The sequence below is a fragment of the Anoplophora glabripennis genome, unplaced genomic scaffold (assembly GCF_000390285.2).
Source record: "Anoplophora glabripennis isolate ALB-LARVAE unplaced genomic scaffold, Agla_2.0 scaffold467, whole genome shotgun sequence".
Classification (NCBI taxonomy): domain Eukaryota; kingdom Metazoa; phylum Arthropoda; class Insecta; order Coleoptera; family Cerambycidae; genus Anoplophora; species Anoplophora glabripennis.
This window is the reverse complement of record NW_019416580.1, coordinates 102,573-126,327: the sequence shown is the minus strand read 5'-3', so window position 1 is coordinate 126,327 and position 23,755 is coordinate 102,573. Positions and strand designations below refer to the sequence as shown.

At 32.9% G+C, this 23,755-nt stretch overlaps 1 protein-coding gene across 1 annotated transcript in view; it reads right to left on the bottom strand.

Moving 5' to 3' along the window:
* Positions 1-7,596: 7,596 nt before the first annotated feature.
* LOC108910726 (filamin-A) overlaps positions 7,597-23,755 on the bottom strand; it is a 110,779-nt gene continuing 94,620 nt past the window's right edge. Inside the window, exons 11-16 of the mRNA XM_018715424.2 lie at positions 20,902-21,341; positions 20,436-20,838; positions 19,801-20,003; positions 15,294-15,575; positions 8,932-9,111; positions 7,597-8,049 (exon numbers count right to left, since the gene is read on the bottom strand). Coding sequence (XP_018570940.1) covers positions 7,918-8,049; positions 8,932-9,111; positions 15,294-15,575; positions 19,801-20,003; positions 20,436-20,838; positions 20,902-21,341 — 1,640 coding nt within the window. The 3' untranslated portion in view covers positions 7,597-7,917. The remainder of the gene's footprint in view (positions 8,050-8,931; positions 9,112-15,293; positions 15,576-19,800; positions 20,004-20,435; positions 20,839-20,901; positions 21,342-23,755) is intronic.

Below are 23,755 nucleotides of genomic sequence, written 5' to 3'. Positions count from 1 at the left end.
ACCCAAGCTCCCAAGCCCACATACTCTGGTCGGAGCGAGATCAATGTTTGTTACAAAGAGGATAAAAAAGCAAATGGAGCTTAGTATCAAACCTAACCTTGCAAACTCTAACACTTTCTTGTTTCACCTAGGGTATGAGGGTGTGGAAGCTTGGTTTCACGAGTCCCGCCAAATGCCTGTGTGATGGAAGCGTAGATCTTGCTGCGCCCAAGGTACGTTGTGTTCAGGGTATGTGGGGTTGGGATTTTGAGTTTACGGACCCCTATGGTATGTGGGTTCGGGTGCTTAAGTTTATGAGTTTCGGCCAGTGGCTTTTTTGTTCGAAGTGTGTATCTCGCTGCTCATGTGTGACGCTCGAAGTGATCGCCACCATCACCCTTATTAATGCCGGCCCTGGTTTTGAAGTTTTGGGGTTTTAGGGTTATTCAGCTTCGGGGTTATGAGGTTTCATATTGAGGCCTTGTCGTGTTTTCAGGTTATGGGGTTTTGGGGTTTTAGGTTAAAAGCGTTTGCTATTCAAAAATTAAGGTTTGTGCCCTATGTGTAAGTTTATTCGCTGCTTATTTTGGGTTTTTGGGTTTTAGGCTCATCCAATTTTGAGGTTATGTATTTTTACGGTTGCGAGTTATCATTTTACGGCTTGTCGAGCTCGTTCGGGATCATAAGGATGTGGAGTTATAAGGTTTTAACAGGTTGCAGGGTTGATTTTGTCGAATTCTACCATTTTTCAGCTATTTTTTAAGGTTAGAAAAAAACTCTAAGGTGATGGGACCAAATGAGTTACAGATTCGATTTCAGCGGCCCAAAAATATGATAGGTTTGGCCGAGGAGACCTTCCGTCGATTTTTTTGTGGTCCTGTAATTATCTTCCTTGTCATTAAGAAAAATGTGGAGTCTTATTTTTATTAAGTAATTACACATTGATATAAAAATAATAAATATTCCCTCAAATTGTTCTATAGCCAAATTAAGTTTTTATCATCAAATATCCTGTATATTTTTTCCAAAAAGTTATGTGGCAATACGACTGATAAAAAGATAACTTTTAACTACCATGAATTATTTATTCTCTCTAAATGCACTCTTGATGGCTGTGTCAGAAACTACGATAAGCGTAGATCATTAGATTTATTATTGTTGTTCCATCATAGTATATTGCAACGCAACTAAACGTAATGACTAGAATTATGCTAGCTAGCGTCTGGGTAATTATTCTTTGGTGTTAACCTACATTTGTCCAGTTTGGTGAAGGCGTCATATGTCGTATCATCATGATAAACTTAAGTAAAAACAAGAAAAAGTGATTTAGATTGTACTGTTTTTATAGCTTTACAATTTATATTATATGAGAATTGTGTCAATAAATTTTTACGGAAAATATATCGTCCCTCTTATCACGTAGGGGCGTATAATCCAAGAAATGGATACACACATACGCCTCTACGTTATAATAGTGACGATACATTTAAAGCTTTCTTATACTTCCTTACAATATTTCTTATGTTACTATTATAGAGAGACAATTATTATTTTACACAGCCCGTTAAAACTCTAAATACCTGTGTATTAACACAGACAATATAGCTTATCGCCACATACTGCGTGTTAAATGCTGGAAATTGGCAACCCGAAAAGGATGCAGGCTTTTATCAGCCGGCATCCAGTACTAAAATTTAGCATGGTAACTTTTCTACTTGGTAATAGCCGGCAGTTCTAGGGGTGACTTTGTTACCAAATAATAACAGCCAAATAAATTTAATGCATTCAATTATGTAATTAAAGACATATGGAACTTATCTTTTTGTTTGGGAATCACATTTGTGATAAATGCTAAATAAAATAAGTTAGAATTAAAACTATGAATTTACCTAATTAACTATTTCTTTTATATCACTTTGGACTGGGAGAATTCATAAACTTGAAATTAATGTTTTTAGATTTGTGAGTCGACTTCCAATTTGGTACGATATTAACACATGTTTAAAAAAATTGCATTGTACAGGTGAGTTATACCTACAGCCTTTTTACTATATGACGTCACACACCTCTTGTTTCCAAAATTTACTTTCGACATACGGTCTTCGGACCTTTTGCATTCAACGCATTCATTCAATGCATAATGGACAATCAGGACGAGGGGTGTGGGGGAGATTTTTTAAATTATTTTTTCGATTCAACGCACCGTTTCCGAGTTATAAGAACTTTTTTACTTTATCACCTCACACACCTCTTGTTTCCGAAATTTATTTTCCACATACGGACTTCAGAGCTTTTGCATTCAACGCAGAACGGACAATCAGAACTGGGCATGTGGGGGAGGTTTTTTTCAATTATTTTTTTGATTCAACGCACCGTTTCCGAGTTATAAACACTTTTTTATTCTGTGATGTCACACACCGTCAATCACGATTTTTTTTTTAGACATGCGGACTTCGGACGTTTTTCACTCGATCACCAATCAGAACCATGATATTTCGTGTATTTCCGAAGTACAAGCAAATACTGTTTTTTTTTTCATGTATTTCATGTATTTAGACATATTTTTGTGGGAACACTTAAACAAAATATATTACCTCAAAATTTACAAGTATTGAAAGAAAAAATACAGGACGAAATGTTTGATAATTCTGAATTTGTTTTTAAAGCAATAAATAATAAATTAAAGCATATTTTCAACTGTATCATCACAATTACTTGCATGTTGAAAATTTGTTAAAATTGTAGGTATTTTAATGTTATTTCGTTTTTAATTTTTTTAATGATTTTTTTACTTTAAACATATATTTTATGCCAGCAAATTTTGATGTCAAAAGAAATAAAGGAAAGTCGTATATTTGTATTTAATGTTTTTTTCTATTTTTAATTATTAAACCTAAGTGGATGTCACAATACAAACAAAAATCCTGTACCTACATTCCGCGACGTACTAATTATTCATCTTGCATATTAAATAAATTTCTCAACAAATATTAAAAAAATTATATTACAAGCTGTTTACAATATCATTACGAATTTTGATTATTTGGAAATATATTTTCTGCAGTATTTCAATATCAAAAAATGAAAATAGTACCTAATTAACCAAATTATGATTAAATAACCGCTGCAGAATATCCGATCGTCCAAGTTGACTACATAGGTAACTATTCGTTCATTATTTAAAACATTTTTATCAATACCAACATTTAAGTAAATACAGTAACACAAAAAACAGGCATTGATAAAAAGTGTACAAAATAAATCCGTAAGTACACGTGACAACATTGCTAAACCGTTGTTTATATGCTGTTGGGATACACGTAGGAATGAAGGCCGGTGCATTTGATTCTTCCTAAAATTCTGCTGGTGGTGTACTCTATCGGCAATTCGGAAATTTAAAACTGCTGGCTTATTCCAGTAGCGGTCTGGGGCGATAGCTATTTTGTCTGTGCTTAAACTGTTTAATAAAATACCAAAAATAACAATTTATCAGATCCGACAGCGTCATTTGTGGCCCCTCTGGATCTCGACGGCCTACAAACGTCAAAATTTCTGGTCAATCGCTGACCTCACTTTGACTTATTACTGACATGAATGAATGAATAACTTATACTGTTATACTTTGGTAATTTTAAAAAAGCCGTCTCAAGTTTATTAAAAAGCTGATGGATTCTTAATGCTTATTGTGCTTTGAATTCATTTGTGCTAGACAAAAAACAACGTCTTTTATTAATTTTACAATAATTTCATTGTTCTAAAAGTAGAACACAAGAAGCGAATAGTCTGTAATTTAGACATTCTTCCACTTGAAACAAAAGAGTGGTATAAAAATCATTCGTGCATTAACGTCTAAAGAGGGAAAGTGCCTGTTAAACAAGCAAAAGACATTTGCTTAGTCTTTGAAGTATTCTTCATATTTTTGTAAAATAATTGTGCCACTAGAGACCCAAACTGTTGCAGTTTTAAACTATCGTCCTTCTTCGTTAAAATATTCACAAATGTCATTCACCGTGAAATAGAACGTGCCCTAGATATTATTTAACAGACAATATCCTACCTTTTTTTTACAGAACAGAAGTGCGAATTATAAAGACGGATTTGACTGCACAGTTGAAAATAATAAAGATTAGTGGTTTTACCAACTGTTGAGAAAGTATTACTTCTTTCCAACCCACATAGTCAGCGAGTTAATGTTGGTTGTTCTTTTTTTGTAAAACGGCTACAAAAATTTATATTTTATTTCCTTGGTTCTAATATGCCAATTCATTTTTACATTTTACATTTTCTTATACTTCCATTATGAAATATAATTTGTATAAATTGTCCTGTATATTTATTTTGTAATTTTACGAGGGTTGCCTTTTATATTTGGGAAATGGACAATCCTGGTGCTGCCATCTGACAATCGACGTCCCTATCGCAAAATTCGACTTTTATCGGTATACTTCAGAACGTTTTGATGTACAGACTCTATTTGTGTTGTTTATGGTGAGCTGAAAAATTAATCTCGGCCAAAAAGTGAAATGAAGTCGTGAACATTTCCGTGTGATTATTTTTTACATTTTAAACATGAATTTATTCAACAACAGTGCATTGATGAACTTAATTCGACTTTTGGAGATGAAGCACTATCAAAAACCACTGTATAACAGTGGTCTATGTAATTCAATAGTTGTCGTGGTCGTCCAAAATCGGTTGTTGTTGTTCCAGGTTGCTGTGCGTTAACTGATATTCGTCATATCGTTATATGACTTATCGTGAGATTGAATCATCCTTGGGCATTAGTGGTATCAGCATACATTCAATATTTCACGAACATTTGCCCGTCAAAAAAATTGTTCTCGTTGGATCCCACATAATTTGAAAAACGTTCGAAAAAGGCTCGTGTCGATTGGTCGAAAGAAATGCTCAAGAAATACGATCGCGGTGATTCAAAACGCGTCTATTACAGCAGAACAGGTGACGAATTATGAATCTATGTGTATGAGCCCGAAAATAAGCAGTAATAGACTGTATGGGTCCTTCAAGATGAACCAAATCCAACAACAGTTGTTCGCGCAGGAAACACTTCTATGTGGTAACTGTACCATTAGTGCAACGTCGGATGGCCAATTCTGATTGAGACACAACCATTGGTTTGCCAGAAGTTTTCGGAAAAATAAGGGAAACTAACTTCCGAAGACGCACCATTCTTTACCAGGACAATGGGAGATCTAACACATCGGTTCAAACAAGAGTCTTTATGAGAGCTGAAAAAGTCGAATGAGTCATCCGGCGTACAGTCCCGATTTGGTACCCAAAAATAAATAACGAGGTCAACGTTTTTCGACACCCGAAGAAGCGGTTAATTCGTTCAAAATACATGTTTTGGAGGCACTTCAATCGGAATGGAAAAAGTGCCTCGAAAATTGGTTCAAGCTCATGCAAAAGTGCATAGATCTTCATGTAGAATATTTTAAAAAACAATAAAGCCATATACGATGACTAATTTCTTTTTTTGTTTTCTATTCCCGAAGTGGATAAATGGAAACCATTGCGTCGTATATTTTCATAGCTGAATTAACAATACTCTTAACATTGCTATGACTTTATGGACTTTTATTCATAGAGTTGCATACATATTTTGATTAGAAACGGTCTATACAAGTCTGTAAAAAATTATCCTCAACTTCAAACAACTTTTTGACGGTAGAAAACTTTCATACCCTTGCAGCACTACTGGTTAATTTATTCAATACTTGAAGTTTCTGCTATAAAGCAATTCTTGAGGTTTTCAAGATATCTTCAATGATTTTAATTTAATTAAAAATTTTGATTTCAACCAATCTGTGAAGGACCATATAGATTTCGGGAATCATTTTAAGAAATAGGTATTACTCCATTTTTTTCTTTGTTTTGATAAAAGGAATCGACGGAACAGTCTAATTCATTTTTAGGTTTCATATAGCCATATAATTACTAATAAAACATTTACATTATTAAGGTTTTATTAAGAACATAGACTGTAATCACTAGAAATTTTATTGTGACATTTTATAATTTAAATTTTGTAAAGAAACTGACATTTTTGGTGAAGGAAAAATAATTTATTGTCCGAAGTTATTTATTTGGGGCATAGTGTGGTTAATTTTCTTTTAACGGTATTACTTTCCTTCTGCAAATTTTGACCGAACCTCATTTTCAAATTTTGTTTTTTTTTAATGTAATCTTTGTGCTCGCGTATTCAGGTCGAAAGGTCTCTCCAACATAATGTTTATTGCATCTACAAGGTATGCCATAAATGCAATTTATTAAATAAATAATAATTTGAAAATCATTATTTGGGCAGTTGGTAGTTGACAATTTAAATTTGTTCGTTTTTGCCTGTTTCAACATATGATGTTTTTTCTATAACAATGGTATAACAGCTCTTCAGACAAGTAATCTTAACGGACATTGTTGCCAAAGAGATTCCCTATTAATGGTTTTTAGAGTTAAAAAAATTGCATTTATAGGTTGCCTTGTGAATGCAATAAACATTATGTTGGAGAGACCTCTCGATCTGTAAAAATTAGAATAGATGAGCACAAAGATTATATTAAAAACGAGAATTTGATCAAAAGCTTGTAATCACGCTTGGTGAAACTTGAATCCTTGTTAGCTATAAATTCTAAAAGACAAAGTAAATAATTACATAAGAAACATCATATCTCTAATTATGGGAACCTGCAAACACAAACAAATTGACAAACTGTCAAAAATTATTAAAAACGAAAAGTGATTATGAGTTTAAAAGAAGAAAACAGAATTTTGAAGCTTTTTAAAGTGCGCGATATACAGGCTGTTACAAATTCGCTTCTTACTACAGGGATCTCGGAAACGGTAAGAGCTACGAAGTTGCTTAAATGGGGGCAAAGTTGCGTAATCAGGGGACCAACATTATGCCTCTAAAAAATCAAGCATAACATGATTAGTTTTCGAAATATTTGAAAAAAAAAACCGAAATTTTGGAAGTCCGTTTTTGTTTCATTTCAGCCTTGTTTGAGATGATATTGAAAAAAGAAGAACACTTTCTCGTGTTCACTTTTTGCCCTCTATCGAATGGCATAATCAATTTTTGTATGTAACATTTCGTCTCTCCAGGACCATCATCAACTTCATTTTTTAAATACGACCCTAGAAATTTTATTATATTTTTTGCAAGCCTTCATAACCCCCAATAATGTACTGCCTCAGCCCGAAACAGATTCAGAAGTTTTGTCTCGAAAAATTCATCTTTAGTGTATCAGTTCCAAATTTATCAAAGTTTTTTATTTAGATTTCTTTGTTTATTGAATTATCAATTTTCTTTTCAAAATTTACTGTCAGAAAAATGTTAATTATTTAAATAAATTAAAGCTAAACTGGATACCCTTATGACTACTATTTTCACTTAAATATGTTATTTTGAGTTGTGTGTAAGTTGACTAAAATCGGCATTTGATTTTTAGTTTTCGAACATATAAAAGCGCTGCAATATATCAAGTTTATATCAAGAACAAGAATAATTTTGAATAAATACTTTTAAAAACTTCAGACATATTTTTTTAAGAGTGGGACAATCAGGTATGAAATGAAAATACATATTTATTTGTAACGATTTATTAAAATAATCCTAAGGTTTATAAATATTATATTTAGTAGCAGTAACACAAACATTAATATTATTGTATTCCAGTCCCACACAACCTCAATAAACAGTAAACAATACAACAAAAATAATTTACAAATAAACCTAGAGAAATAACAGTTGAATAATTACGAAAAAATGTCTAATCAGTCAGTTCAAGAAACTAATTCATATTATACCAATGTTTTCGATTGCACAGATTTTTATAATTATTTTCATTATTGTTCATTTTTGTTTATAGAAGTTATCATTTCTTTTTTTGTGAAATAAATATTGTAGAATACCGTCATCTACAAAGCATTTATGTAGTGTCTTAATTCTTCTTGCGTATCAAAAATCATTACATGGAAAGGTGATCCAGGTACCAACTCCCCAGCCCATTTTACTTCCACTCGATAATCGCCAGGTTCTGTCGGATCAAACTGGAATAAAAAACAAGAATGCTCATGTTAAAAAATAAGGGTGTGTTAATTGAATGACATTTATATTGCTTCAAATATCTGAATAAAAAATTATGAATTATTTAGTCAGATATAGATTATGTCGGACTAGAGGTTAGATAAGAAGTTAAAACACTATTAAGGGAATAATTGAATCCCTATCGAGGTTTCATTTATTTTGACACAGATGTGGAAAACTGCGTTTTAAAGGAACCCTTATAATCTATCTTGCTGTTTAATAATAATGGCTAAAATGTTGGCAAAGTTTTGCAAGAGATTTTCAGGGTATAAACGAGGTCAGAAAATAATCTAACTTTTAGAATTATGCGCTAAATAGTCCAGTCATTATAGCTTTTTTTCCGGAAAAAAATACTATTGGAAGTTTCTCTGCGGAATATTGTTCGGAAAGGCGTTATAAACAAAATATCAAAAAATCAACTCTAGACTAGTTGTGAAACTTTATTTAAACAATGGTCAAAGTTATGGAAAAGTGGTTTTTTGACTCGCTTAAAAAAACTGTTTTTCATAGTTTTATACAAAAAAGGTAGATATTAAATAAACCTGTAAAATGTGACAAGTCCGATTATTTTAATTAAATTAATGCAATTTTCATCGCAGACACTTGTAATTCAGGATTTTTGAGGCTCTTTGCACTCTTTCAACAATTTTATTAGCAACAGAAAATTACGTTTCTGTCTACTGCTAGTGCTGCTACTACTGCATACCGTCGATTTTCGAAGTCTACCTTAATAAAATCACAAATGATTTAACTAACGATAAAACTTCAGCAGGTTCGAGTTTTGTTAATATAAAAGTGAGATGGATAAAAATGAATGAAAGCATGACAATTGAATCAGTACAAACCTTGCAAAGGATCGTGCGGTCCTTCTGACTCTCCCGTTGCATTTCCACCCTGAAAGCTCCTTTGGGCCCCCTGACTCTTACAGTGAGTTGACCGGCACCTGCACCTCTCGTGTCGCATATGAACCGCGACTGAAACGTCGCTAGAACTCCGTGTTCTACACCTGGTCCATAAACACGTACCTGAAATGGTAAGTTTACGTAAAATCGAAGAAAACTGCAACGAAATACATAGAGAACATAGTACACAAAGATCACAAAGTATTAAGATCTATTAAGACTGTTAGTGCTGAATCGGTGGTCTAATGGTTCAAGGCATCTTTGTACTCTTTAAAACTATTGGTACTGAAGCAGTGACTTGAAACCCCAGGACCGGATGACTATATACCTATAACGTACCAACACTATTTGAATTGAAATTGAATTGTAATGGATTATTATAGAGTAAATGAGTTTACCCATGTAGGAACCGTATTTGGAATAATTTTGTTTCTAGTTTACAAGTAATATGCCTCCGATGGAATAAAAGATAGTTAGGATTCCTGTGAAATTGATTATTCAAATAAGTGGCATCTCTGGAGTGATGAATCAAGTGAGGAATAGTCGGAGTGGGTATAGCGTCAGGCCAGAAATGAAGCTTTAGGTGCTAGGAAAATTATAAAAAATGTGGGTAGATATATCGCTTAGTAAATGTGAAAAGTTCGGTAAAATGGAAAATGTTGAAGAAAAGGCCATATTAATAAAGATTCTAATGAAAATCATATAGACAGTTGTGAATGGCTCCATTATCGAAGGTAAAACAAGGAAAGAGGAATTTGAGATTTAATTCGGTACAAATTTTATAAAATGTTTGAATACCGTATCACAATTGGATAATTTATTGAGAAAACTTGGAGCAGATGACACGAAAATGATCTGCGGTAGAATAATGTGAAAATCTTTTTAATGCATCAAGAATCGAAACGAATTAAATAAAAAAAGGTATCAATTATGTTCAAAATGGGTCAGTGCAATAGTAAGAACAAACCTACTAGACATATATTTAGACAAAACATGGGTAGATACCTATGATCGGAAGGTTAGGTTCATTCTAGTGAATATGTTGGATCCTAAGATGATTGGAAAATTAATGACAGCACTTCAATTAAGAAATATGTATAAAGGACTCTTGTTTGAATTATCATAAAGATACCACAGCGGAGTTGCTTAAAAGGTAGTTTGTAAATAAGTTAATTCTCAATATTCTTCGAAAGAGTGTGTTGACAATGAAAGTTACCATGGTACAGTGGGATCCCAAAATAATAAGCAGTGATTTCATGTTTCATCCGGCTCACCATTTTTAGCAGTTAACACAAAGAGAAGTACGAGCCGTTTGTAAGTTCTTCGTATAAAATTGTGTGTGCTGCATTCTCCCAGAGCAGTCGATATTGCACAGTTTTAGGATATTGTTCTGCTGCATCAAATTCTATACTTTCACTGGTGTTGGGTACGTGACGTCAATTGGGTTGCGTTTATTCGGTTCCGGGCAATTCTGTCGGCACAGGCAAATAGGAGTAAGCGCGGGAGAAGTCCGAGGATATCTTTCCGTTCATTTAATTGTGATTGTAATTAATTTATTAGTGATTTTGGGTTTGTGTTCTTAAAAATGGAGAGTACTTCCGACAATAAAACAAATTCACACTGCTATCTCACAGGATCCAGATTTACCTAGAATATCTAGAAGGGTGCTTCTGCGAATGTGCGTGACATGAACTTCGAAAGAGTATGCTGATAGAAAAAGAGGAAATAGTGATATGGCGAAGAAACTATTTAAGACGAAAGCTCGAAAACTAAATCGTAGAATATATTACACGGACGAAACGATAAATGAAGGTCATACGGTGACAAACGTTAGCAATATCTAAAGCAAACGGCAGGCATTTTTGGAAGGATAGACTGGATTAAAATCACCTTCTGGAAAAGAGCGGCGCCTAATAATAACGCATATTGGAAGTACAGCAGCAGGATTTTTGGAAGAGGGTGTGTATATATATATAGTTTAGTGTAGTTAAGTGATAAGGTGTGCCCAGCAGGTAGGTGTAAGTAGGAGGAGAGGTGACAGGCGACAGTCTAAAGCAGTTTAAAATAAATAATCACCGTGAACTTCTTTCTTATAATTTTTTGTTCTTTGACCCCTTCTCAAGTAGTACGCCTATGGAATCTTGTCCCCCTGCACCCCTCACCTCCCTTACTCGTCTTAATGCTGGATATGAATCACTGCCCATTATTATGGAAGACGGGTATAGATAATAATTAAATATTTTTGTTCAAAAACTACAAAAACAACAATATTTGAATATATGTATCAAAATGATTTATCCAAGACTCATGACAGATATACACTTTTTTCTCCAAAAACAGAAGAAATTCAAAACTACATAAATATACAATATATTTACAAGACCACATTTAAACTTACTGATAATATGCGCTAAAATACTTGTGCCTCCATTCCAGAAGAAAGATGACAAGTTACAACTGATATTCTCTAAGTTGTGGAAATATACTATAAGGATTTATAAGGTTATTACTCGTAAATATTATCTACTTCAAATGAAATATTAACCCGCACCTAAAAATAGTAATTTATATGTGAACTATTCATTTCCATCTTAGATCAGGAAGAACGCAGAATTATAAAAATGTAAGATATATTTAAATGAACAAACTTAAATGATACCAGATAATCATGAGGTAAAAATAAGATAATTGGGACAAATATATTTTAGTTCAAAAGTTTGCCTTTTTTGAGATTAAAGATATTTTTTTAAGTTTAACATCCTGTATCTTTTTAACGAAGCGTCCTAGATGAAAACTTTATACGAAAGACTCCTCTTATAATTCACCAAAGAATACAAAGTTTCATTATAGGTCACGGTTTGTGAATCATCCTTGACATAGATTATTTAATTTCAACTTAATACCTTGTATAGGCCAGGAAAAAGAGCTGGGAAATTACCCTTTTGCGACTTTTTGTTTCGGCAAGCTGAATTTATCACCATAGATGAATATTATGTACAATGACATATTAGTTTCCGCAGTCTTAAAAATGGGGGGAAGATTGTTTACAGGGTGGTTAATTGTATAATTTTTACGTAAATTCACATTTTTCGCTTATAACTTTTTTCCGTTCATTTCCACGAGAAAACAGTAAAGTACTTTTTTTTCGTCTTCAAAAGACCTACAAAACTATATCTCGAGCGTAAAAAAATATTAATTGGATCAAAAGTTATAAACAGAAGAAATTTATTTATGACTTTTGAACTAAACATTTATAAACTGCGTTATTATTACCAGAACGTTTTGGCATCGCATCCTTTCATTCCTTATCACTGTCTAATAACTCACACGAAATCTGGAATCGGTAACTTGAATAGTTTACAAGTGTAGTGGCCTTATAAACAAATTAACATCCCGAGCATCTTCCACAATCGCACTGATTTTTTTCATGGTAGATTTCACAATAATACATTGAAATCTATCATTTTTTTTTTAATTTCAAATTTACAAGTTGGTATTTTTTTTATTTTTTAGCCTTAGTTACAAAATGAAATATACGACGCACGCGTGTGATATAGTTATATATTATTACATATTCGAAAAGCTTATGAAAAGAGCTTTAAGATAAAAAAAAGTCGTCAAGATTCGTTGAAAAACAACAGACTTACAGACTGTCAAAGTTGACTGCCTATTGTTAAACAAATTAGGTTGGTAGCGGCAAAAAAATACTGTCATAACCGAAAACCCGAGTACTTTCCCAGATAAAAATATTTTATTTGTGGTGTGGTAAGTATGTTAAGTGCATAAGAACTATTGTCAAAAGTCTGTGGGTCGCTCGATTTTCGACGAGCCGTGGAGCGGCGGAAGGGTGGGGGAAGCGGACGACAGCGAGTCCGAAGAAAATTACGATAATATTCATAGTCCTGCCGTTAAAAAAGCGAAATTCGCTTGATAATAATATATTTGACAGTCTGTAACACCGTTGATTTTCAACGAATATTGACGATTTTTTATTTTTAACTTAAGTTCTTTTCATAAGATTTCCAAATATATACAGGGTGTCCGAAAATACCGTTCGAATAATTCTAGGGGTGATTCTACATGTTAAACTATGAAGAAAAGTTCATATGAACATAGGTCCGCAAATGCGTCATAAGGTTGCTATGGCGATTCAAAGATTGCAGCGGGATATAGCTGAATTTTGGCATATGAATTGCCTTTAATAGTAGGTACTTTTCAGTGTTTTTACTAAATTATTATTTGAATCAGGGGCGTACCGACAGGGGAGGCCTCGATTTAATCTGTTCACATTTTTATTAAACGTCATATTTTTGCAGTTTTCTTTAGAAATTCTGATTCCGCGGTATNTTTTTTTTCGTCTTCAAAAGACCTACAAAACTATACCTCGAGCGTAAAAAAATATTGATTAGATCAAAAGTTATAAACAGAAGAAATTTATTTATGACTTTTGAACTAAACATTTATAAACTGCGTTATTATTACCAGAACGTTTTGGCATCGCATCCTTTCATTCCTTATCACTGTCTAATAACTCACACGAAATCTGGAATCGGTAACTCGAATAGTTTACAAGTTATGGCCTTATAAACAAATTAACAAATTATTAGTCTGGACGATCCCAAGCATCTTCCACAATCGCACTGATTTTTTTCATGGTAGATTTCACAATAGTACATTGAAATCTATCATTTTTTTTTTAATTTCAAATTTCCAAGTTGGAAATTTATTTTATTTTTTAACCTTAGTTGCAAAATGAAATATACGACGCACGCGTGTGATATAGTTATATATTATTACATATTCGAAAAGCTTATGAAAAGAGCTTTAAGTTAAAAAAAAATCGTCAAGATTTGTTGAAAAACAACGGACTTACAGACTGTCAAAGTTGACTGCCTATTGTTAAACAAATTAGGTTGGTAGCGGCAAAAAAAAATACTGTCATAACCGGCAACCCGAGTACTTTCCCAGATGAAAATGTTTTATTTGTGGAAGTATGTTAAGTGCATAAGAACTATTGTCAAAAGTCTGTGGGTCGCTTGATTTTCGACGAGCCGTGGCGCGGCGGAAGGGTGGGGGAAGCGGACGACAGCGAGTCCGAAGAAAATTACGATAATATTCATAGTCCTGCCGTTAAAAAAGCGAAATTCGCTTGAAAATAATATATTTGACAGTCAGTAACTCCGTTGATTTTCAACGAATATTGATGATTTTTTTATTTTTAACTTAAAGTTCTTTTCATAAGATTTCCGAATATATATAATATACAGCTACATCACGCGCGTGCGTCATTTTGCAACTAAGGCTAAAAACTAAAAAAACTTTCCAGGTTGCAAATTTGAAATTTAAAAAAAAAAGATATATTTTAATGTATTATTATGAAATCAACCATAAAAAAAATCAGTGCGATTGTGGAAGATGCTCGGGATCGTCCAGACTAATAATTAGTTAATATGTTTATAAGGCCATAACTTATAAACTATTCAACTTACCGATTCCAGATTTCGTGTGAGTTATTAGACAGTGATAAGGCATGAGAGAATGCGATACCAAAACGTTCTGGTAACAATAACGCAGTTCATACCTAAATGTTTAAATCAAAAGTCATAAATAAATTTCTTCTGTTTATAACTTGTGATCTAATCAAAATTTCTTTACGCTCGAGGGCTAGTTTTGTAGGTCTTTTGAAGACGAAAAAAAAGTACTATACTGTTTTCTCGTGGAAATGAACGGAAAAAAGTTATAAGCAAAAAACGTGAATTTACGTAAAAATTATACAGATAACCACCCTGTAAACAATCTTCCCCCCTTTTTATGATTGTGGAAACTAATATGTTATTGTACATAATATTTAGCATCTATAGTGATAAATTCGGCTTGCCAAAGCAAAAAGTCGCGAAATGGTCATTTTCCAGCTCTTTTTTCTGACCTATACAAGGTATTAAGTTGATATTAAATAAACTATTATAAGGATGATTCACAAACGGTGACCAGAAATGATACCTCATATTCTTTGGTGAATTTTAAGGGGAGTCTTTTCTATAAAGTTTTTATCTAGGTCGCTTCGTTAAAAAGATACAGGGTGTTAAACTTAAAAAATATTTTTAATTTTTTTAAATTATTTAAAAACTAGTAAGTGAAATCATTTGTATGATCTTTCATAACAGAAAATTAAAGAAACTCTCGTATTACAATATTGTCAAAAAATGGCGATGACGATTTTCTTCCAAACTTTACTACTGTCTTACTAACAGTGCGGTTTTTTATTTATAAAATGCCGTTCTTAAATTAGTTTTAAAAAAACTTACTTTGCTCGCATCAGGCGCACCGGCAACTCTAAGCGTGAACGGTGATCCCGGAACATGCTGTCCGGCATATTTGATAGTCAGTGCATGCCTTCCCGCTTCCTGTGGCTTCACGTTGAGTGTGAAAGTTGCGTCGCCGTGATCGTAAAGTTCACAGTAAGCCACTTTTCTCGGTCCAGTGCAATGCGCTGTGAGTTCTCCTGGACCAGCCCTCCTTGTATCTATCCAGGATCGAATTTCCCTACCGACTACGCCTTGCCGAAGGCCTTCTCCAGAACAGAGAACCTAAAGAGTTAAAAAGTTGATACAGTGTACACTAGATTTGTTCGTATAAGAGGTCATGATTCCTGTCGTTTACTAGACGCTATTAATAGCGGTCGGTCGGCTGTTCAATGCGTAGTTTGTACGTCGAATAAAATACTTCAAAGTAATTATTACATAATCCGCTCTTAACTATTAGTTATAATATAACAAGTGCTTTTTTTAACATGAAGCTTTCAAATATCCCGAGAAATAAGTACCCTACGGAAAAAAAATGTCAATAATCAAAATTTAATTATCCCGCGGGAGAAATACATTAGTGCTAAAATTAGTCCCTCTCCCCTACTTCGTGTAGTTGGTAGGTGAGGAAGGGGGTAACTTTGAAATCTTAAAGAGGAACCCCTATTTGTTATTGCAAATTCGAATTCTACAGATAAAAGTGCGTAGGATTTGCCTGAAACATTTTTTTCGATTCATGATAGATGGCGTTGTAATCGACGGAATTCCATGTTTCTCCATTTCTTCTACTGAGAGCCTATGTATACGATTCTGCAATGTGTTTGCAATAAAAAATGCCACGTTTCATGTAAATATTGGAACTTCGTCAGCAAAATCGCCAAAAAAAGTTTATTTTGCAAATTTCGAATAGTTAGTTTTCTGTTCCCTTCGGAGTGCTTGATTAAAATTACTTGTTCTTTATGTTACTGCTTGCTTTCTACGTTTATTTTATGTTTTTGTAGTCGCAAAAAACACGAAGAATGAAATAACACACACGTTAAAATGTAAACATTTTTATAAAAATTATTTTTAAAAAAGAAATTGTACCCATCTTTAAAACAAAATACAAAAAAAATACTTCATTTGAAAGCATATTTAATCAAGCTCTGCGATAAGTCATAAGCACAGGAAATCGCGTTGACCAAAAAGAACGCCTGTTCTTGGATTACGATTTTATAGTAGTTTTTTGACATTTTTTAGTAATTGAAAATTTGAGAAATAAAATTAGTTTTAAAACTTTTGATTATTTACAGTGAAAACGTGGTATATTTTATTGCAAACGTATTGCAGAATCGTATGCATATGAACCTAAAAAAATGTTTTAGACAAACGTACTTTTAGCCGTTGAATAATTCGAATCTGCAATAAAAAATAGGTTTAAGATTTCAAAGAGGGGGGAGAGGGACTAATTTTAGCACCAATATATCGTGAGGTGATTAAATTTTCATTATGGACATTTTCTTCGTAGTGCTTATTTCTCGAGATATTTGAAAGTTTCGGGTTAAAAAATCATTCGGTATACAGGGTGTTAAAGATAAGTTTTCCCATACTTGAATGTCGTATTCTACCGATGAAAATAATCAATTTTTGTCCTATAAAAATTTTTTATAGGAGGCTTTCCTACGGAGATACATGGTGTTAAAAGTTTCAAATATTTATATGATTTTTCCCGTAACTTCATTGGTAAAAAATATTTAGTGATAAAATTTGTTGGATAAGATTTTTTAGAAGGGACTATTTTTTTATGGATAACTTATTCCAAAATACACTCCAGGCGTAGTTATTGGGGGAGTAGGGGACCTTTTTTGAAAAAAAATCGTACGCCAGTGATTTTTTAAATAAATTTAAATGTTTTCAAAATGTGCAATTAATTTGTGGCAAAAAAGTATTTTTGTAAAGTATTCGTAAAATTTACTGGTTTTTAGATAATTGGGAAATCAAATAAGAAGATACTTAAGGTGGCCATATTCCTGGCCGAGAAATAGTGAAATTTCTGGCGTTTTTAGGTACTGAAATCTTTAAAAGTAAAACGTGTAGAACAAAAGTAAGCGCAAAAATAACATCCTTGATGTTTTATTTATTCATTGTTACTATTTAAATTTACTCAAATAAAATAATAACTAAAAAAAAAGCGTTTGTAAAACATGCGTTTGCTGTTATTCTAACCCCACATTTTAAGAATTATTTTCACGTACTTATAAATAAAAGTAAACAATTTTATATGTAGGACTAAGCAAGTAAATGTTATAAGAATATTTACATGTGGAATTATATATAAAAAAGTTAGTATTTTCGTAGATTTCAGTACCTAAAACCTTGATGGTTTGATCGTTTTTTGCACCTGTTTATTCGTTTTACTGCGGCGTCTTTGAAAATACTCAGGTGGCATGACATAACATTCCTATTATTTTATAAGCTTTAGATTATTCAGTTATTAAATGTTTTAAATTATTTGTCTTTGCGGAAAACACTATTTGAAGAATATGGGGAATATGGGAATATTAAGTACCTACGTTGCTTTGAGAGATTTCAAAACACTATATAACATCAGAATAAATGTTGGGATGCAATGCATGCTGCGCAGCGTCTCCGCATAGATCGTCTTAAGCCTAGTACCCACTGAGATTCTTTGTTCGGATTCTTTGTCACAGAGCTGCATCTGGGACTCATTTTCTAGCATCCGAGACGCTCCGCGACAATGAATCTTGCATCTGGTGTGTTGCGTTAGTATTTTTTTAATCCCATCCAAAATGGGATTCTTCACACAATGACGCGCAACATTGAGTCAGTGCGGACGTGAATCCCAAACCAAGTGGGATATTATCGCACAGTCTCGTTGTTTTTTCGTTTTTATGTTGTTTTTCTTTTGTTTTGATTTGTTTGTTTTTTAAAATGTGGACAACAAATTCTACTTTATTATTAATTGAAGACTTACAACTACTTTCTTCAAATGTAAATTAAGCAATAAATACATAATTACCTAAAAAATGAAATGTGGTATTTTATTTTGAAATGTAAATACAGCAGTACATAATCAGGTAGGTATCTACTCCATACGAAAAAATGGACTTTTGCTTCGAAACTTTAAAAGTATACATGAGGCTTGTATACGAGTCTCCACTTGCGAGGAAACGGAGAGTGATTGCTAGCCTGTTGGTAGCAAAAACTGGCACCCTAAAATTTGTCTACTTTTTTTAAATGTGTGGTCCAACCATTTCTAAAAGAAATTCGAAGTCGACTGGGCTCATACGAAGAAAATTTCAGAATCCCATCCCATTCTCCAATCCCAGTGTGTCAAGAAGATTGTGTTTGTGCTTATTTCTATTCTTGAAGATCCCACGAATTCAGCAACGTAGTGACATTTTGTTAGCCCCTTTTTTTACTTCGAAGGGCTAATAAGTAGAGTTCTATTGCAACCCCCGAGAGCGCGACCTCGTTGGACATGATTCAGAATACATTTCAGAATCAAACTAGATGTATACACGATTTCCAGCGCGGCTTTACACGCCTCATAATTCCAGCCATATTGTGTATGTTTGCGAAACCCCCTACAATGCGCTGTCAAAGTATTTCTGTATTGGGAACTGGAGTACCTACGATATACCATAGTTTTGAGGTAGCCCCAAAAAAAAGTAATCCAATATTTAATCACCTTTTATAGGGCAAAACTTCATTAATTTCATCAGTAGAACACGCCATTAAAGTTTGGCAAAACTTATCATTAATACCCTGTATATAGTATAAGTGAAATAAAATGCTAAAAGAGACAACAATTAATTGGAAATTATTTCGAATGTAGCACCTATTCAAAGATCAAAACAATGAAGTACTTTATATTAATAAATATTAAGGTTTAGTGGCATCAGAAATTAAAATATTGAAATCATACAGACTAGGCTAAATGAACGATGAAAAAATTTCTATACAGGGTGTAACAGGGCAGGCAGAACAAATAGATATAAATAAATTGACTTTGTCAACTAAATGTATGTTGAAAACTCAACTGTTTCTGAGATGTTCAAGTTATATCGCGAAATATCAAATTAAGTCAAACAATATTGACTCGATAAGATTTTTTAAAATTTTATTTTATTTTTGTTTGAATTAAATTTAAAAACGAGTTGAAACATGTAAGAGCGAATAATAGAATATATTCATTTTCATATTTTATATAATCTTTTTTTTTATCTCGAATGATAAAAGAGTTATCGTACTTTGCAATATTATTGGACTATCCATTATCATTGAAAAGACAACAAATAATGTCAAAAACTCAAAGTCTCAATGGCTTCATTATTTCTTGACTGGTTGACATGTTGAAGATTGATATCATTTAACGTTTTTAAACATATATCAACCTTTTTTCGAAACGTCAAAAAATCTAAACCGATGACGCACCAGCCCAGAAACAGTATCACCATTAACAAAAGTCACATATGTCTGCTAATCAAGCTAAAGGTTCTAGGTTTACCTTGGAAGCGTCTGCACCCCCCTTGGCTTCTACTACCAACGGACAACCTTTAACTGGTCTACCAGCCCACAAGACAGACAATAAATAGTTGCCGGCACTGTTGACAGTGTACGCAGCTCTCCAAATCTTGTCGCCTGCTAAACTGATCATTACTGGCACTGGTATGTTGGTATCCGCTGCGTGTAAAGTAACCTCCGGGTTACCTAAAATCAGATAAATTTAAATATGGCACATTAGTATTTTGAAAACTTAATCTTAAACCCATAATTTTCAACAAACTTTAAAAAAGACATTATTTTATGAAAACTTAGATTCAATGACAACAAACATAATTTGATTTCATTTTTGTATTAAGACAATGCATTTTTGAGAAATCAGTACTAAGACACAAAAAAAAACTTGTAGAAAAAAGTACAAAGTACATTTATTTTTTTCCAAAATGTTCAGCGGGGAACATTTATACTAAATCACATATATTATAAGATTATTGTTCGGGTAAATAACTTTAAAATTTACTTGACAATTTCTGAAAAACTTTAAGTTATTAGTTTCAGTATTTTTCTTTCTATTTTCATAAAATAAATAAAGGGGGAATAACACTTAATTCTTACACTCTATGGAAAAGTATTACATACCTGTACTGGCTTTGGAGCCATCGATAGTAAAAACGGCCGGTTCTCCACATAAGGCATGGGCTAAACCTTTTCCTGTTAAAACAACTTGATCTCCGAGACATACAATAGTGTCCGGAGCCTCCGGCAAAGGTATATTCGCAAATCTAATGTCAAACTCGTGTTCACCCGCATTCAGACCTTCACCAGATATATCGAATCTTATCCTAGACCCAGTCTTTTCCGGATTTACTTTACGTCCGGAAACTTTGCACTCTAGATGCCCTGGCCCAGCATTTGTTATATCAAATGCCAATTTTGCTGGAAGCTTGACACGATCAGAGTCATCCAGGTACTGATTCCAACCTCCTATCAAACGGACTGCAGATGGATCCACTATGTTCGGTCTAAACGGAGATCCTGGCAACTAAAATTTTAAAATATGTTGATATTCACCAAACTTTTAAGTAGTAGTACTATGACGACTTACATCATTTGGTCCGATACTGATAATAATGTCGTAGGTTCCGACCCACTTAGGTGTGTACGATACAATGTATTCCCCTGGCTTTGGACACTGAATATGAACGTCTATGTTCCCTTCGACAGCTTCAACTACCACTCTAGGCTGAACAACACTACTAACCGTGAATGAAGTTCTTTCACCAACTCGACCATTTTCAAGACCTTTTCCCACTGCTCGAGGAGGTGGAGTAGGACCAACAGGGCCTACTCCTAATGCAAGGGGTGATCCTTTCACAGGAGCTCCACCGTAAGTCACCGCGACTTGATACAAACCAGCCATGGTCGGTAGGAATACGATTTGAGTCAGTTTCTCATCTACAGGTATTTGTTGAACAGTCAGGGTTTGATTTATCGGGTTCATCACTTGGATTTCCAGTTCGGCAGATCCAGAGTGCTTAGAAGATACTATAAGGGAAATATTGTAAAACGTTATAACATGTAAAATATATGAAAATTTTAAATTTGAAAATAAAACTTCTAATAAAATTTTTCTCCTTAAACAAGTTGATGTGAAATATGCCCTTATCAGTGATATTGACAGGAATAGTAAGTTTTTGAATCTTAACATTAATAATGTAGTAGCAGCATCTTATAAAAATACTAAACACAATAATTAATAAGAAATACACTAGATATATGGTTTACGCTTATTATTCAGCGTTGTTATGAGCAAAAATTAAATTTTAAAAAGTAGAAGAAGTATGAAAACGATAATGGTTAGGTATGTACAATTTTCTTCTCTTGAAAAACAATAGGAAAAACAAAATGTTTTAGAGTTTGAAATATGTTGCTTAAACATAACTAAATCTAGAATCGAATACGAAAAGCTTTTGGTCGTTTATTTTGGAATAAAACTAGATCTCAAAGAATTTATTTTACAATGACTTATAAAGACAGCGTAATTAATACAGATCAATACAAATCAAGACACATGACAATTTTTCCGATTTTTTTCTTAATTTCTTGTTGTTATCACAATCTGTCAAATGTAGCAGAATTTATTTTTATAAATTACGTATTTAAAGAACAAATTTTAACACAGTTGAAAAAGTTATACCTATGTATACAGGGTGATTCACAACTTATCCAAAAAGAATTTGGGAATAGATGCGGCATGAGAAATGGAGTAAAACATTTTTTTGTAAAGTCCTTATAGTGTCCTAGAAAAAAATTGTTGAAGTACTTTCAAGCATTACATCACTGGACAACTGCAGTCTCTAGCGTCATTCGCAATACTCGTGGAGAGCCACGTGGCGTTAGCGACTCCGAATACTGAAATCCAATTTTATAATCGTCGTTGCGATAGTGTTTACAATAGTTTCTAGTAGTTAGTGTCAGAAATGGCTTTCGTGTATAGCAACTCGGAGTTGATGGATATCGTTTTAATTTATGGTGAAGCAAGACAACATTTGTATTATGGTGAAGTATTTGTGTTATGGTGAAGCAAGACATCATTTGTGTTAGTTCGTAGAAAGTGAGTAAGACAGACCCAAATGTGTTTACACGTGAGTGGATAAAATTTTGAACAATTGCTGTTGCAGCATCGGGTATGTCAAATGATTTTATTATTTAAAAACACAAATTAATTTTATTAATAATTAATAAAGGTAAAACTTTTGAATTTGCCGATATAAAATAGGTGCGATAAAATTCTATTTACATATTTCTTTCCTTGCGAAAGTTTTTTTCCGTTTTTATCACGCCGCCATACCGGTAGCATTGTGCGAGGTCAGGTTTTACAGTGGACCAGTTTCCAGTGCCGTGCAGAAGTGTATTTTTAAATCAATTTCGAACTGACCTTTTTGATTTTTTCTTTACAAAATTGTATTTGTAAGGGTCCCCTGTACATCCAGAATTGTTTTACTATTACAGCCCTTCTACTTCTAGTGCAACTTTATAGCTAAGATTAATCAATATCAAATAAACGCCGTGTGCACTGATTTTTCAAAAGGTTTTGATTTGATTTTGTTAATAGAGAATTAACGCTATGCACAGTAATCTGCTTTATAAGCTTGATATTGAAAAATTATATAGACCCGTAGAAATTAATCAGTTGTGCCGCAGGGATCTCACTTGGGTCTCCTATTGATTTCCATATTCATTAGTGACATTAGCAAAAATTTCAGATATTGTACATATCCATTATATTTTAATTATCTAAAAATAATTGAAGATTGGAAATAAAAGTCGACAATTCTCTGTACAAGAAGTCATTAATATTAATAGAATAGATTTCTACTCATTATGCTTAAATATTAGAAAATGTTTCCCAAATACCTTTCCCGGAAATAGACATCTACAAATCTAATAAATAGACTGCAGATTCTACAAGATGTCAGAGAGTTGGATGTGATCTAAATAGTAAACTGACTTTCGTATATCGTATTTATTTTATTGTCAGAAAAACATTAAAAAACTTGAGTTTCATAAAGAAAACTGGTAAAGATGTTCCGTTGATCAAGTCTTTCATACTTTTATATATTTTTTTAATGCGAAGTCATATGCTACATCTGTTTGGAATCCAATCTATCACAAATATGTTACTGAATTATATTTTTTTTTAAATTTTAACTTCAATAAATATCGTTATTTTGTTACATATTCCACTTATTCACTTTATTCTTATTTATTATTTCACTTATCTTTATTCTTCATAAAAAACTAAAAACTTAAATATCAATAAAACAGAACATACATTATAATTTAATTTTAGGTTTATTTGTATTTATATTTTATTAACACATGCATGAAATTTTTAAACAAGTATGTTCTTATATTTACCATAAGTTAATGCAATTCTGTTTTTTTTTTTTTTAGTT